At 52.5% G+C, this 13,222-nt stretch overlaps 1 protein-coding gene across 1 annotated transcript in view; it reads left to right on the top strand.

The window, feature by feature from the left end:
- Positions 1-13,222, top strand: part of MEIS3 (Meis homeobox 3) — a 40,733-nt gene that overhangs the window by 2,148 nt on the left and 25,363 nt on the right. The window contains exons 2-3 of the mRNA XM_044434951.1: positions 1,471-1,673; positions 9,021-9,168. Coding sequence (XP_044290886.1) covers positions 1,471-1,673; positions 9,021-9,168 — 351 coding nt within the window. The remainder of the gene's footprint in view (positions 1-1,470; positions 1,674-9,020; positions 9,169-13,222) is intronic.

Here is a 13,222-nt window from a genome sequence, read left to right as displayed (position 1 = left end):
GGAAAGCTTTTGAAAAAAGGGGGGAGCCAGAAAATTGAATTTTTTTTTTGTTTTGGGGGGGGGGAAAATGAATAAAAAGGGATTATTTAAAGAGGGGGGGGGGGGGGGGGGGGTGCTTCACACTTTTTCTCTGGGAGAGCGGGGTGGACGAGAAGGGAATGTTTTTGTTCTGTGAAGGAGATGGAGAATCCTGAGCTTTAAAGTCCCTTTCTGGGGTTCAGTGAATAATAACGGATGGCCACGTTCCCAAAAAAAAGAAAAAGTGGGGTGGGGGAAGAAAGCGAGAGAGAGGGAGAAGAGGGGAGCGAAAAATGAACAAGAAAAAGGAAACAGAGGGGGAAGATAGGCATTCTGATTCCCTTTTTAACTGAGCAACTGGTGAGGAAGGCATGCGAGCACTCAAGTGAATTCAGGATGAAATTGCGAGCTTCTACAGATCCGATGCAGAAGCCGCGCCGGCTCGCGGCGCCTCCTTCCCAACTTGCGAGCCCAGGCCGCGTCCAGGCGCAGGGGCGGCGGCGCCCGGCTGCCCGCTCCCCCTCGCCAAAGTTCACCGCCTTCCAAAGAAGGGGCTCTCTTCTCCTGTCCGGGAGCCAAGACCTCTTTTAGGATCTATCGATAGGTATATTTTAAGAGGAAAAGGGCTGTGGTGAGCAGAGAAAAGTTTTGCAGTTGAAGGAGCAGAAACCTGCGAGCGAACCAGCACCTTCCTCGGTGGATTTGCCGGCAACGTTGCGCGGGGTGTGTGCGTGGGGAAGACGAGGCGTTTTCTTTTTTGGAGGGGGGGTCTTTTTGGTTTTCTTTTTTTACCTGGGGGAGAAAAGGGGGGACCAGCGGGGGGGGGGGGGGGGTGGGGGGGGGGGGGGGGGGGGGGGGAGGTTGAAATTAACAAGACCGGCTTCGTGAAATTGACCAACAGTGGCATGAAATTGACTTAAGTGGCGAAAGGCGCAAAAGCCGGACGTGGTGCGGCAGGAGATGGGCGAGGTTGCGGCTCTTGTGAGGGGAGAAAGTCCCGCTTTCCCCCGGATGGAGAACCGAGAATCAGCTGGGTTTAGGGAAACTTTGCGGGTGTTGGGGCGATACAGGAGGACAACAATAAGCTAGCAAATGCTCACAGTGGAAAAGGAGAGAGAGAAGATGGGGGGATCCTAGGAGCAGACTGGCGGAGTCGCTTCTCTGTCCTCACTCCCCAGACTGTCCCCCAAGTTGGTCTCGGAGAAAACCTTCCACATTACCTGTTGTAAAAAGTCAGTGTCTTAAAAGAGATCACTCTGGTTTTAATTCTCCACCCCCGGTTTTTTGTTTTAAATCATTAGGTATGCTTAGATTTGGGGCTCCCCTCTATTCGGGGGTGCTATGTCTTTGGGTTATAGTGTGATTAGAAATGTGATACGTGTGCCTAGATCGGGTGTCTAAACTTTTCTTTCTCTTCTCCCGCCGCCTTTTGTACCTGGCTCGGTACCCCAGTACGATGAATTGGTACATTACGCCGGAATGGATGGGGTCTCTCTGCCGGGATTTGGAGACCCACATACGGGCAGGGGTCTGCAGCATCCCGCCTTGAGTCAGGGGTCCCCGTATGGATCCGCTGGGGTTAACCACCGGCCCGGGATTCCCCCAGGGCTTGGCACCAATGACGCCCTGAAGAGAGAGAAGGATGAAATCTATGGGTAAGTCGGACGACGGCTTCATCCCAAACTGGTAGAGGGGGAGAGTGAAAGGGAGAGAGGACGAGCCCAGAGTTCGAGTCCCGGAATCCGCGGGGTGAAAGAGGGTCCATTTTCCCAGCTTGCCTTCCCCCAAAGCGAAGAGCGTTTCTGCCGCGTCTTTCTCGTGTAAATCGGCGTGGGATTGCTTGCTTCCCCCGCGCCCGCCCAAGCCGGATTCGGGGGACGTGGTGCTGGGGACACAAGCTGGGCAGCTCCTCTGTTCTCCTGCGCATCTTTTCTGGCCCTAAGCCTCATCCTATGCAAGTGGGCTGGCTTCTAAGGCTGGGGAGACGGGGCTCTTCAGCGACTGAGATTCTGCAACTTACCTCGAAGGGGAGGGCAGTCTCTGAAGGACACGCAGCCTGCGTGGCTAGGGGACTTTCTCCCGAGGAAGCATGCAAAGGCGCCAATCCTCGCCCGCTTGCCTGGAAACAGGTCCCCCCCGCCAGCCACCCCATCCCCGCGCCAGATAATGCCAAAAGCTCCGCGTCGTTTGCAAAGACCCGACGGCAAGTTTTAATTCTGGGTCCTGCTGGGACCTCGCTCCCTGGCTAAATCCTGGATCTTTCGAAGCCAGTTTCGTGGATCGGAGATTCCCCCGCCCCCGCGTCACTTCAGTGGGTCTGCCCCCGCTTTCCCCCCTTCCTCCCCCGTGGGACAGGTCATGATGGTGCGTGTTTAATGGGTCGATCCGGCGCGATCCGGGCTCTCCCTCCTCCCCCAGAGTGTTCTCCGCCGACCTGTCAGCTCTGCGCTCTGTACAGCTTGACCCCTGCAGGCTTACTCTGCAGTAAGTAAGATCTAGTAATTCAGGATCATAGCCTGAATTAACAGACCCGCCCCCTCCTGATTCTTGGCTCCTGGAGTATTTCTATACTCCCGCGGGATCTTTTCACGTTGTTCCGAAGACTTGCTCTTTCTTTCTCCTTAGGATAAAGGCATCTGACTGACTGGAAGGGTCCTTCGACCCTCCTTCCTTCCTTCCTTTTCGTATATTTCTTCCGTACTTTCACTGGCAGGCTGGTTTCCTTCTCCCTAATTCTCCCGTGCGCATTAGTGCTAAGCTCAGGTAGTTCTCCTTGCCGAAAGATCTGTTTGCGTCTTGGCTGCGGCTCAGAATTTCCCCACTGGATGAAGCCCTGTTTGGCTTTTCCAGCCCCTGCTCCTTTCTAGGCACCCCACGCGTCCCGGGCCTTCTTCAGGACCTTTTGCATTCTGGTAGAGCGTGGGGAAGAACTCCGAGAAGGTGGGAAAAAGAAGGAATGGCGGGAGTTAGGGTTACCTTCTTAGAATTTAACTAAGGTTCTGGAAGAATAACTATAATGATGGCACTGCTACTACTAAAAATGCCGAAACTGTGTTGTTGTTTGCTGTTGTTTTAATCCTCTATTTCCACTGCAAAGTGAAAGGAGCTTAAAAGTTTGAAGGGAAGGGAAGAGAGGGGAGGGGGTGATTTAGAAATGGCTAAGAATGAACAAAAGCAATCCTCTGGCAAGGTCACCCTGCAGCCCCCCCCACCCCATTTTTGCGTGCCTTACAGAGACGGCCTTACCAGGAACAGAGGCTCTGTTTCACTTCTGGTGGAGAATCAAGCCCATCCTTGAGGGAGCTTTGGCTTTTGGGCAGTAGAGAAAAGCAATAAAGAAATAAGGATGGCAAAGGGGGAGACAGATCAGTCGCCCTCTGCCTCATCCCCCCTTCTGTGAAAGTGGAGCGCCCATCTGCCCCCCAGAGTAAAGGGACCGGGGCTCCTCCGTTTGTTTGCAGATGAAATGTGCTTTCCTCACGGACTGCAGCGCAAGCTTCTTGGCTGGCAAATTCATGGAGCAGCCTGTTAGGGTTAGTGTTTCCCTGGAGCCTCCAGTTTCAAGGCAGTCTATCTAGCAATAGCAGACGGTGGTGGCTTAAAGAAGGAGTAGCCATTACCTTCATGCGCAGCACATGAGTTCCGCACGGGCATGCGACAAGGCCGAACCACAGTCGCAAACGAGCCGCCGGTCCTTGGGCTGGTCCAGCACGGCAACAGAATTGCAGCGTGGTGTCGTGGGGAGGAAGGGAAGTGGTGCCGCTGGTCCATTCCCAACCCAAAAGGGATATAATAAATGCGATGCATCGCTGCTCGCACAGTCGTTTTGCTAAAGGGTTTCGCGGCTCCCTGCTCTGCGGTGGAAGGCTCCATGCAGGCAGGTGGGGATGCTGTACTGGGTTCCTCTGAGCCTATTGTGAGTGCAGTGGGTGAGCCTGGACGTGGCATTTCTGTTTCCCACCCTCAAGATCTCGATACCTGACTCTGGCAATCCCAATGCTGTTTTGTGCATGTGGTTTTAAGGAGATGTAATAAGGAATGAATTATTGTCAACTATGGTGGTGCTCCCAAAAGGCTGGTTGGATCGTGCCGGCTTCTGGGCGGGGTGGTTAAGCATAAGGATCTTTGGCTCGCCTGGAGGGCCCCTAGCCCAGGGCCCTGCTGCCAACAGGGGACAGAGAGATGGTTTCGAAGTTCCTGCAGAATGAAGGACTTGCTGCTGATCGCTCCATTTAGCTGTGGGCATTAAGAACAGCTGACAGAGCCTTTGCTCCATGAATCCAATCCTTAAAAAGAAACAAAAAACTTTTATATCAGTGTCCCATCCACCACCACGAGATCTCATGGCAGCAAACCCCCAACCTATCCGTCCCCAAACCTGGCTCTTGGCTTTGCACGGAAGGGCCCAAGCGGCAAGACATTCACTGCGGCAGAACATGCCCCGGCCACACTGAGGTGGATCTCACCTGGGTCTCCATGGCGGATGTTCCCGTGTGGGTGGCCCTTTCTGTGCCGTGCCTGGTTGTTGCCCAGGCCGGCCTTTCGTCCACGCTTCCAGGAAAACCTCGCTTCCAACCTGTACAGAAAATGCCCCAAAGCACCCAAAGCATTTTATGGTCTCAAAGGGCTTCCCTGCTTTTAAAATTTTATCGCTACATTTTCTCTAAATTTAAAAATGATGTAAATCGATACATGTAAATCATGAAAACAGACGCGAAAATACAGAAGCATTTGAAAAAGTAACGGTAGTATAAAACAGAGGCAGGGGTCCAGGAGTTCAGGGGCAAAGAGGAAAACAAGACAGGAACTTAAGGTGGAAAACCGGGAAAGGATGGCACGCGGCAGAGCCCGTGAAGTGTGAGCCGCGGGGCTGGGCACCTTCCCCTCGGACTCTTGCTCTGCTTCACCAGTGCCCCCCGCAACACGGGTGGTCCAGGCAGCCACTTGGGTTGGTGCTGCAGCAGGAGCAGCTTCTCCAGGCGGTGTAACCATTTCAGTGGCCTCTCGCCTGACGATGCTCTTGCCTTCCTCTCGCTGCTCGTGTGGAATCTTCCTTCTGGGGCCCTTTTAAGATAAAAATGCAGGGGCGTTTGGCAAAGAGCAGAGCTACCAATGCAGGTTGGAAGAAAAGAGAATCCGGACACAACGGAGCTGGAAATCAGCAACTCGCAAACTTGGGGGTGTTTTTTTTAAATAGTTTAATATAAAATGGTGATGGTATTTAATCATCCTACTTTTCTTCCGTGATGGAAGCACGTGGTGTGCTCAGGTGAGGTCCCATTAGGCACTGGGCTGACTCAGATCAGCTTGGGACTGCAGGTTCGCTACAGCATGAGCCCCCCGATCAACTTGTGCGGGGAAGAAACACCCCTCGGAAGCACGTGGCACAGATTCGAGCACAACGTGCTTCTGTGCAACAGGCGCAGTCGTGCACGCTCGGCCGTGCGGCCCCAAGTGCCCAGTTGGCCCCTGGGGGTCCAAGCGGCTCGCCTGCGTTGAGTGCTGCGCCTCCGGAGTGTGTGTCGCGCTGAGCCTGGGGTGACTCGGAGCACAATTCCAGGTGGGTCCAGGAGAGGAAGGGGGCATTTTTGTATGGACGTAATGCTGGCCTTTCATTTCATCGCTCTCTTTAAACACGTCGCCATTTAGAAACTTAACAGCAACAGCACCAACCAACACAATTAATAATCTAAAAGAAATAAGCAGGTCAGCGCAGCATCAAAAATGACACTGGTTGTATCTGAGAGGTAAATGCACGCACAGATCTCCTCATATAGACATTTTTAGCCTGGTGCCAAAAGGATAGCAAGGAAGGTCCCAGGTGAGCGTTTTGGGGGGGGGGGGGCTTGCAGAGTTTGTGGGGGGAGTGCTGAAGGGCCCTGTCTGTTGGTGGCACCTTCCAAGCCCCAGAATGAGAAGGAACCTGAGGAAGGCCATGCATGCCCGACTTTACACGACCTGGGGCAGGAGACTTTCTCTCAGGTACCAAGGTGAAAAGCAGCACGTTGAATTGGGCCTGGAAGGAAATGGAACCAGTGCAGGTGGGAATGGCCCAGCATTCCAGCTGTGATGCCTGGTCCCAGGTAGAAATTTCACAGCCACCTTTCACCATACCCAAGATTTCTGGACCGTCTCTAAGGGCAGGCCCACGTGGAACATATTGCAGTAATCCAGAGGGAAGGTTACCGGGGTATGATTCACTTCAGCTAAGCTATCCTTTTACAGAAACCAGTGGAATTTGTTTGGAACAGATATGGGCAGGACTGGCCTTTAGTTTTGCTTAGAAGCAGTGGGAGAGGTCTTAGCTGTGATTGGTAAAGGGTAATTTTGCCTGTTGTGCAGAAATAAATGTGGCGTTTTCCACCAAATGGAATTTGCATCTCATCCCAACTCCTTAAGCAGGAGTTGCCTGAATTATACATGCATGTTGCCCCCACATCAGACATCTTTAGTTGCACACTTAAGCATATAACATGCCACATCGTCCTGAGGGCTCTCTTGGGTTCTGTGCATACTTTCAGAGAGGTAAGAGCATATCTAACTCTTGGTGGATTGTGCCCTATGCTTTTACATTCAGGGGCGCTAGAAAATTCCTTCTCATCGTCCAGATTCCACTCCACTAACATCTTTGACCCTGCAGCAAGATTTATGGGCTAGTCTAACTGGCCTGTGTCTTTTCACTCATTCACCCCAACCAGTTGACGGCTCTGCCATTAGGAAGAGAAAGATGGTGGTGCGAAGGGGAGAGAGGAATTGCTCACCTTATAAATTTCCCCTCCCTTTGCACACTGAAAGAAAAGACTCCACATTTTGACCTCCCTCCTTTAGTTTCTCAACTTGATGATCAGGAGTGGTACAAAGAATATAAAAGCTCTGAGCCTCAGGCTCACCAGAACAAAAACAAACAACCCCCAAATCTGCATATGCTAATATACATATTAGATTCAGGGCGCCTGGCCTGCCCTTGTTGACCAACTGCTGACACTACCTCTGTTGACTATTTCTTGGATGACTGGGAATGTTCCGTTTCTGCACGGCCTGCTATTTTTTTTTTTTTAAGATAGCCAACGAAATGTTTGCTGCATTGAAAAATCACTTCACTGGCTCTTTTTTACTGTAAAGAAAATGCACAGAAAACAAGAACCCAAGACATGAAATTTAGAAGGTGAGTGTAGTTCCTCACCACCCAACATCTCATCCCCCCTTCTCGCCACTGACTTTAAGGATTGTTGTTATCAGGTGGAAGCTAAGAATGCGGATTTTCCCTAGCCCTAAACCTAGGAATGAATCCCTAAGATGCAGATTGTGCCCCTCAGTCAAGACACCACTTGTAAAGCAAAAATGCATTTGTCCACCCTAACCAACTTATGCTGTTGGGAAATACAGGAACAAGTTTAAAAGCATCACCGGGAAAATGGCCTAAGAGAAACTTGATGGATTTCCCTTCCCTGCTTTGACTTGAACTTACAGTTTGACGCTTGCCAGCCGTCTTAGAATGATTTCCCCCCAGCATAAACATGAAAGTTTCTGCCTTCTCCCCCCCACCCCCCCGTACCACCCTATGTTACAGCTGCAGTGTTTTTGATTTGCAATTTTCCCCCTAGAATGGGGGTGAGGGAGAAGAGGGGAAAGTGTTGCAGGATTTTGCCTTTTCATGGTTTTTTTTTTTTTTTTTTTTGAGGGGGGTGTTTTTTGTTTTGTTTTGTTTTACGTATGAGATATAAAAGTACCGTGGAGACGCTCACTTAACAGTTACACCGTGCTGGGCCTCTGCTAGAAATATTTGTGTAACATATGGTGCGTGAACTTGTATAATGTATGGCTGGGAACACTCTGTCTCTCTAGCTATCCGTCCAAATCTGGGGTGGGGGAGAGTGGGGGGGGATTGAAGGACGAGCTTCGCTGGCTGCATGTTGAAATCGCAAAGACATAAATTGCCCAACAGGCGGAGATGTGCTGCTCCTACCCACCGATAAGAGCTTTGAAAGGGTGGCCGTCCTGGAAGAGCTGGTTTCTTCCGGGATGGACTGAACATTTTTGGAGAGCCTTTTCCCAGTTTTTGTTAGATCCCCCTCCCCCTGGAGTTCCCCTCTTCCTGGAATGTTACAGGTCCATTGATCTGCTCTTGGCTGAAGATCTTCAATTCCAAACTTCACGCAGCGTTTAGTTATGGTGAATTTACTTTTTGTTTAGTCTAATTTACTCCCCCCTCCCACTTTTGCGCATGCTTAATGATGTGGCCCCTGCGCATGCATGTGGATCCCTGGGCGAGGCCGCACCAGGGCCATCTACACAGGGGAATCCTGTATGGTCACACTGCATCACAGGTCATGTTTCCGTAGCCTTTGCACGACCACAGATGGTATTTGCCGAAGGAGTCGGCCGATTCACACGTCTGGTGGTCTTGGCTGAATAAAAGAAAAGACCCAGGGAAGTAAGCAGTAGCGCATTGGGCTGGATCCGGACCACTTTCCTGCACTTTGGTGATTCTCCTGCAGATTGACTGGGCCTGCCCGGACGTAGCCTTCTAATGCCAGGGTTCCTTTCTTCGGCCTATGGGAGAACGTGTCCCTTGACACAGATGCAGAGTGCCTTCTTCGCTGTTCCCAGAGAATAACCCAGACCAGCCTTCCCCAGCCTGGTGCCGTCCGCGGCTGTGCGCCTCCTGGGTGAAAGAGTTGCGGTTTGAGGTTCTCGAGCAGGGAGGGCCTCTCCTAGCCATCTCCAGGCTTGGGGAGCACCAAGGAGGGTTCCAGGAGCCCCCCCCCCAGACACTGGCCCCTGAGCTTGCCTCTGGCGTCATTCCCCCCTCCCCACCCGCGGTTGGAATGGTCCTGGAGCGCCCGTGCGCCGCTCAGGAAAGGGACAGGCAAAGGGCCACGCGGGACGGGCCCTTCCTGCACCCCACTGCCTGGCCCCGGTTTGTGTTTCGAGCTGAAATGTGGCTGCTCGCTAGGCCACCTTTGCTGGGCGTACCTTGAGCGTGTCCTCTTGTGTGGCAGGCACCCTCTGTTCCCGCTGCTGGCCCTGGTCTTTGAGAAATGTGAGCTGGCGACTTGCTCTCCCAGGGATACTTCTGGCTCCTATCCAGGAGGAGATGTCTGCTCATCGGATTCCTTCAATGAAGACATTGCCGTCTTTGCTAAGCAGGTTGGTTTCCGGACAATGGGAGGCTCGGGAAGGAGGGAGGTCCTGGCGGTGGTGGTGGGGAAGGAACAAGATAGTAGGCCAGCCTTGTAAATTACTCTTTTAAGATGCTAGTCCATAAGAATGTTACCTAGTCCACCTGCCCACTCATTGGTGGCCTTCGTAAATCAATGGAAGAGCCAGCTTCCGTGACGCTCGCTGCATGGTCGCCTGGAGGCGATTCTCAACTCGCTGCAGATGCCTTGGCGCTTGACTCTTCACCACCTTTTGCCTTGTGGTCTCGTGATAAAATCGAGGGAAAGGGCCTTATTCTTGGATGAGCGGCTGTGCTGCTAAGAGGAGCTCTGGCACAGTCATTCGTTCAGCAGGGGTGGAAGGTGCACGTCTGTCACACGGAATACGAGAGGCTCTCCTGATGCTGCAGAAACCGCATTTCGAGTCACAGGCTCCCAGCGCGCTGTCGCGGCGCATCGGATGAAGTGGGGTTTGGAGAGGTGGGGCACCGCAGCCAGGCGGCAGCCGCGGTGGACAGGACGTGCCCGTCTGGATGCGGCAACCGCACAGCCTCCAGCCCGAGAAGTACTCCCAGTGTCAGAGAGGAAGTACAGGTAGTGAGCGGCAGCAGGAGCGAAAGCTCTCCCGGCACCAACGTGGTGCCAGCCGGAGGTGGCTTCCCAGGCAGCGCTGCCCCACGGGGCTGGACAGCGGTTGCCGTGGAAGGTCCAAGGGAGGCGTGCGCAGCCCGTCGGGCCGCTGCCGGATCACCAAGCGGCAGCATCACAAAGCCCCGCAAACTGTTATCCAAACAACGGGATGTAAACGTTTGTGGCCTCTCTCGGAGGGATGCTGGGAATGGTATTTCTGTTGGAAGGCCAAGCCGGGGCCTTCCGATTTAAAAACAACAGTAACCATTTGGCTGCTCCCAGGGCTGTACTTCCCAGACTTCCGTGGGGAAAGCTGAGAATCAGATTAGCTTCCAGCTCAGTATTTTTTGCAATGGCCGGGCCGGGTTGCTAAATTAGGGCCACACTGCAGTTGCTGTCTTCAAAAACTATTGGATGTGCAGGCAATAGTCTGTTCATGTTGCGCACCAGTTACCTCTGCCTACCTGGGCTACTCCCTTCTTCTGTCCCTCAAAAGATACACCAAATCGGGAAAGACTTTGAGAAGTTTTGGAGATGCCGTGAGGTTGCCATCCTAACCCCATTGACCAGGATGAAAGCCCCTCTGAACTCCAGGGAGCTGCCATCTAGACCGACACGTATCCAATTCCACTCCAAACCTCCCATGGGATTTTTTTAGTGTGCATCAGCTTTCTATGCACCCTTCTGCACACTGCTTCTGTTCCCCCAAAATGTGGCTGAATTTAATGGCACTGTAGTTATTAGAGGGCAAGAGTGGAGCTGTGCTTGAATGTTGGACTGGGACTTGGGAAATCCAGGCTCCTGGCCCCACCTGGTGCTGAAGCTTGCTGGGTGTTGTTGGGGCTGTCACTGACTCTCAGGCTGACCTACCTCGCAGGGCCGTTGTTGTGTGGATAAAATGAACAGGAGGAGTGCCTTGTGAACTGCATTGAAATATAATAATTCTGATTAATAACTGCACCCAGGTTGTACCTTTATGACTGTAAATATTTCATCGAAGCATCTTTAATATTTTAAAAGACGTGTCCATCCCCTCAAGGGCCAAAAAAAGAGGATCTTTAGAATAAATACATAAAGACACAGCCCTGGGCGTGCTGAGATGAAAAAAGTTCTACGAGTCCCAGCCTCAGAAGCAAAAGGACAAAACGGAAGTGGTGGCATTTGGATGCGTCACAAGAAGGGAGAAAACAAGCGCGTGAGGCGGAAGACGAAGCCCAGCCTGGCGTGGGCTGATCCCATCAAGGAAGCCACAGCCTTGCGTGGACCAGAGCCAAGCCGGGCTGCCATGGGGGGGATGTTCTGGAGGGCTCTTCTTCGTGGGGTTGCCCTCAGCCAGAGACAGCGTGACGGCATGTCGCAGCCACAGCGCCAGTGCACACGCGGGAAGCGTCTCTCTGTCCCGCCAGACTCCAGCATCCGGAGGACGGGAGTCTTCAGCAGGGGGTAACCAGGGAGGGGAGCAGAGGGGCAACGAACATGACGGGTCTGCATCTCTTGGCTGCCCGAGGCGAAGGACGAGCGCACGCCTGTTCCGGCTCCGCATGTCCTGCTGTGGAAGCTCATTCCAGTGCTATCACTGGGGCAGTGTCCACAGAGCTGTGCCCCCCAACAGAGGGGGCTGCTTCTCGCCACCCAGTGTGGGTGCAGGGGATGCTTCATAGTTCGCCGAGTGGGCAGGGCCAGCCCTAATGGACAAAGCCCACTGCAGTCTGCTGCTTTCGTCTTTCCCCAGCCCATGAGATATGCTGGACTACATACAGCTCCCATCAGCCCGGCATATCTCATCAGTGGGTAATGGGAAGTATAGCCCAACATTCTGGAGGGCCTGTATTTGTAGGGAAGCTAAGTTATGGAATGCTGGAACATTTCTCTCCACATTGTGGGGAAAAATACTGCATGTCACTTCACTGATTTCTGCAGATTAAGTTGCTGTTAAAAGTTCAGGAACAGACTTGGCTGTTTTCTCTTCTGGTCAGTTGGCACACCTATTATTATTATTATTATTATTATTATTATTATTATTAACATTCCATTTATGCTACATCTTTTTCCTCTTGCAAAGAACGCAAGGCAGCTTACATAATCCTCTGCCTCTCCATTTTATCCTCACAAGAACCCTGTAAGGTAGGTTAGGCTGAGTCCCAGTCCGGTGCTCTAACCACTACACCATACTAGCTCTTTGGCTCAAAGTGCAAGCAGAGTGAAAGCTGGCTTGTCATTCAGTCTCTGCTAAGGGCAGGGCAAACTCTGTTTTTCAAGATGCATCGGAACACAAACAAGACGCCCTATTGCACCTCAGCATAAAAGAGAAATTATTGGAGAAATATTGTTTGGGGTCATTGAACGCTTAAGTCCTTTTCTTGAGAAACTAGTGGTGTCATTTATGATTCAGCAAGTCAGTCAAGCAGTAAGACCAAATATGGGAGGATGAAAAATGAGATATGTTGGGGATATTAAATCAGATCAAGTTTCTTTCTTAAGCAATTCAGATTTTTGTGCAAGGAAGATATCAATGTGGTGTAAAGAAGACTGGACTGGAACTGGGAGATCCGGGTTATGGTCCTCACTCTGCCAGGAAGCTGCTCAGGTGACTGTGGGCCAGAACACTCACCCTACCCATACTGCAAGAGGAACAAAGTGCTTTGGAGCACGTGCAGAGTGCCCTTCCTCACTGCCAGGAAGCAATGTTTAACATAGATGAATGCCTCCAGCTGCCTTTGAAATGCGCCCTCCTACATGGGATCTAAGCAGAGTGGGGAAGGAAGAAGCATCTGTTGGCATATTTGGGTACCCTGAGCGCCTTGAAATAGGGACAGACCCTGGGACCTTAATCTGGCAACACCCCCGCCCCCCCCCCCGCTCCCAAGCATCTGCAAATCAGGCCAAATGGCTGCTCCCCCCACATGTCAAATAGCAGCTTGGTGAGGGGGCAGATGACTTTTGTTAGGATTTTGCAGCGGGGGGGGGGAAGCCCCCTTCCCTCCCCCCCCATCCTGCCCCTCCCCCCACATGCCTCCTCTTTCTGGTGGAAGGAACAATCACTCAGCCTCAAGTGACATGTTTCGCTCGCCTGTCGTTTGGCCTTGAAGATTACCATCTTTCCCTGCCCCTTTCCTTTAATTTTATGGAAATTAGAGAAACAACCAGCAAAAACCCGTTTCCATCCCACATCGCTGTTCCAGCTGGCTTGGCTTCTCTCCGTTCTGGCAACCAGGGAGGAGGACAATCCTCCGGCAGGCTCTGTTCCGGCAGAGAGGAACGGAGGGACCCCTCTGGTGGGAGACGCCGCCTGCCCGGAGGCTGCATTTGGGGTCGCCCACCAGCCGTGGTGCAGGGGAGCCGGGCAGGCTGGGCGGAGACCCCGGGACCTTCTGGTTAGCAGGGCGCAGCCAGCATCTGCCCTCCCCCCCCCC

This window comes from Varanus komodoensis, unplaced genomic scaffold, assembly GCF_004798865.1.
Source record: "Varanus komodoensis strain SLA01 unplaced genomic scaffold, ASM479886v1 scaffold29_1, whole genome shotgun sequence".
In the NCBI taxonomy this organism is placed as follows: domain Eukaryota; kingdom Metazoa; phylum Chordata; class Lepidosauria; order Squamata; family Varanidae; genus Varanus; species Varanus komodoensis.
This window is presented reverse-complemented; position numbering and strand designations above follow the sequence as displayed.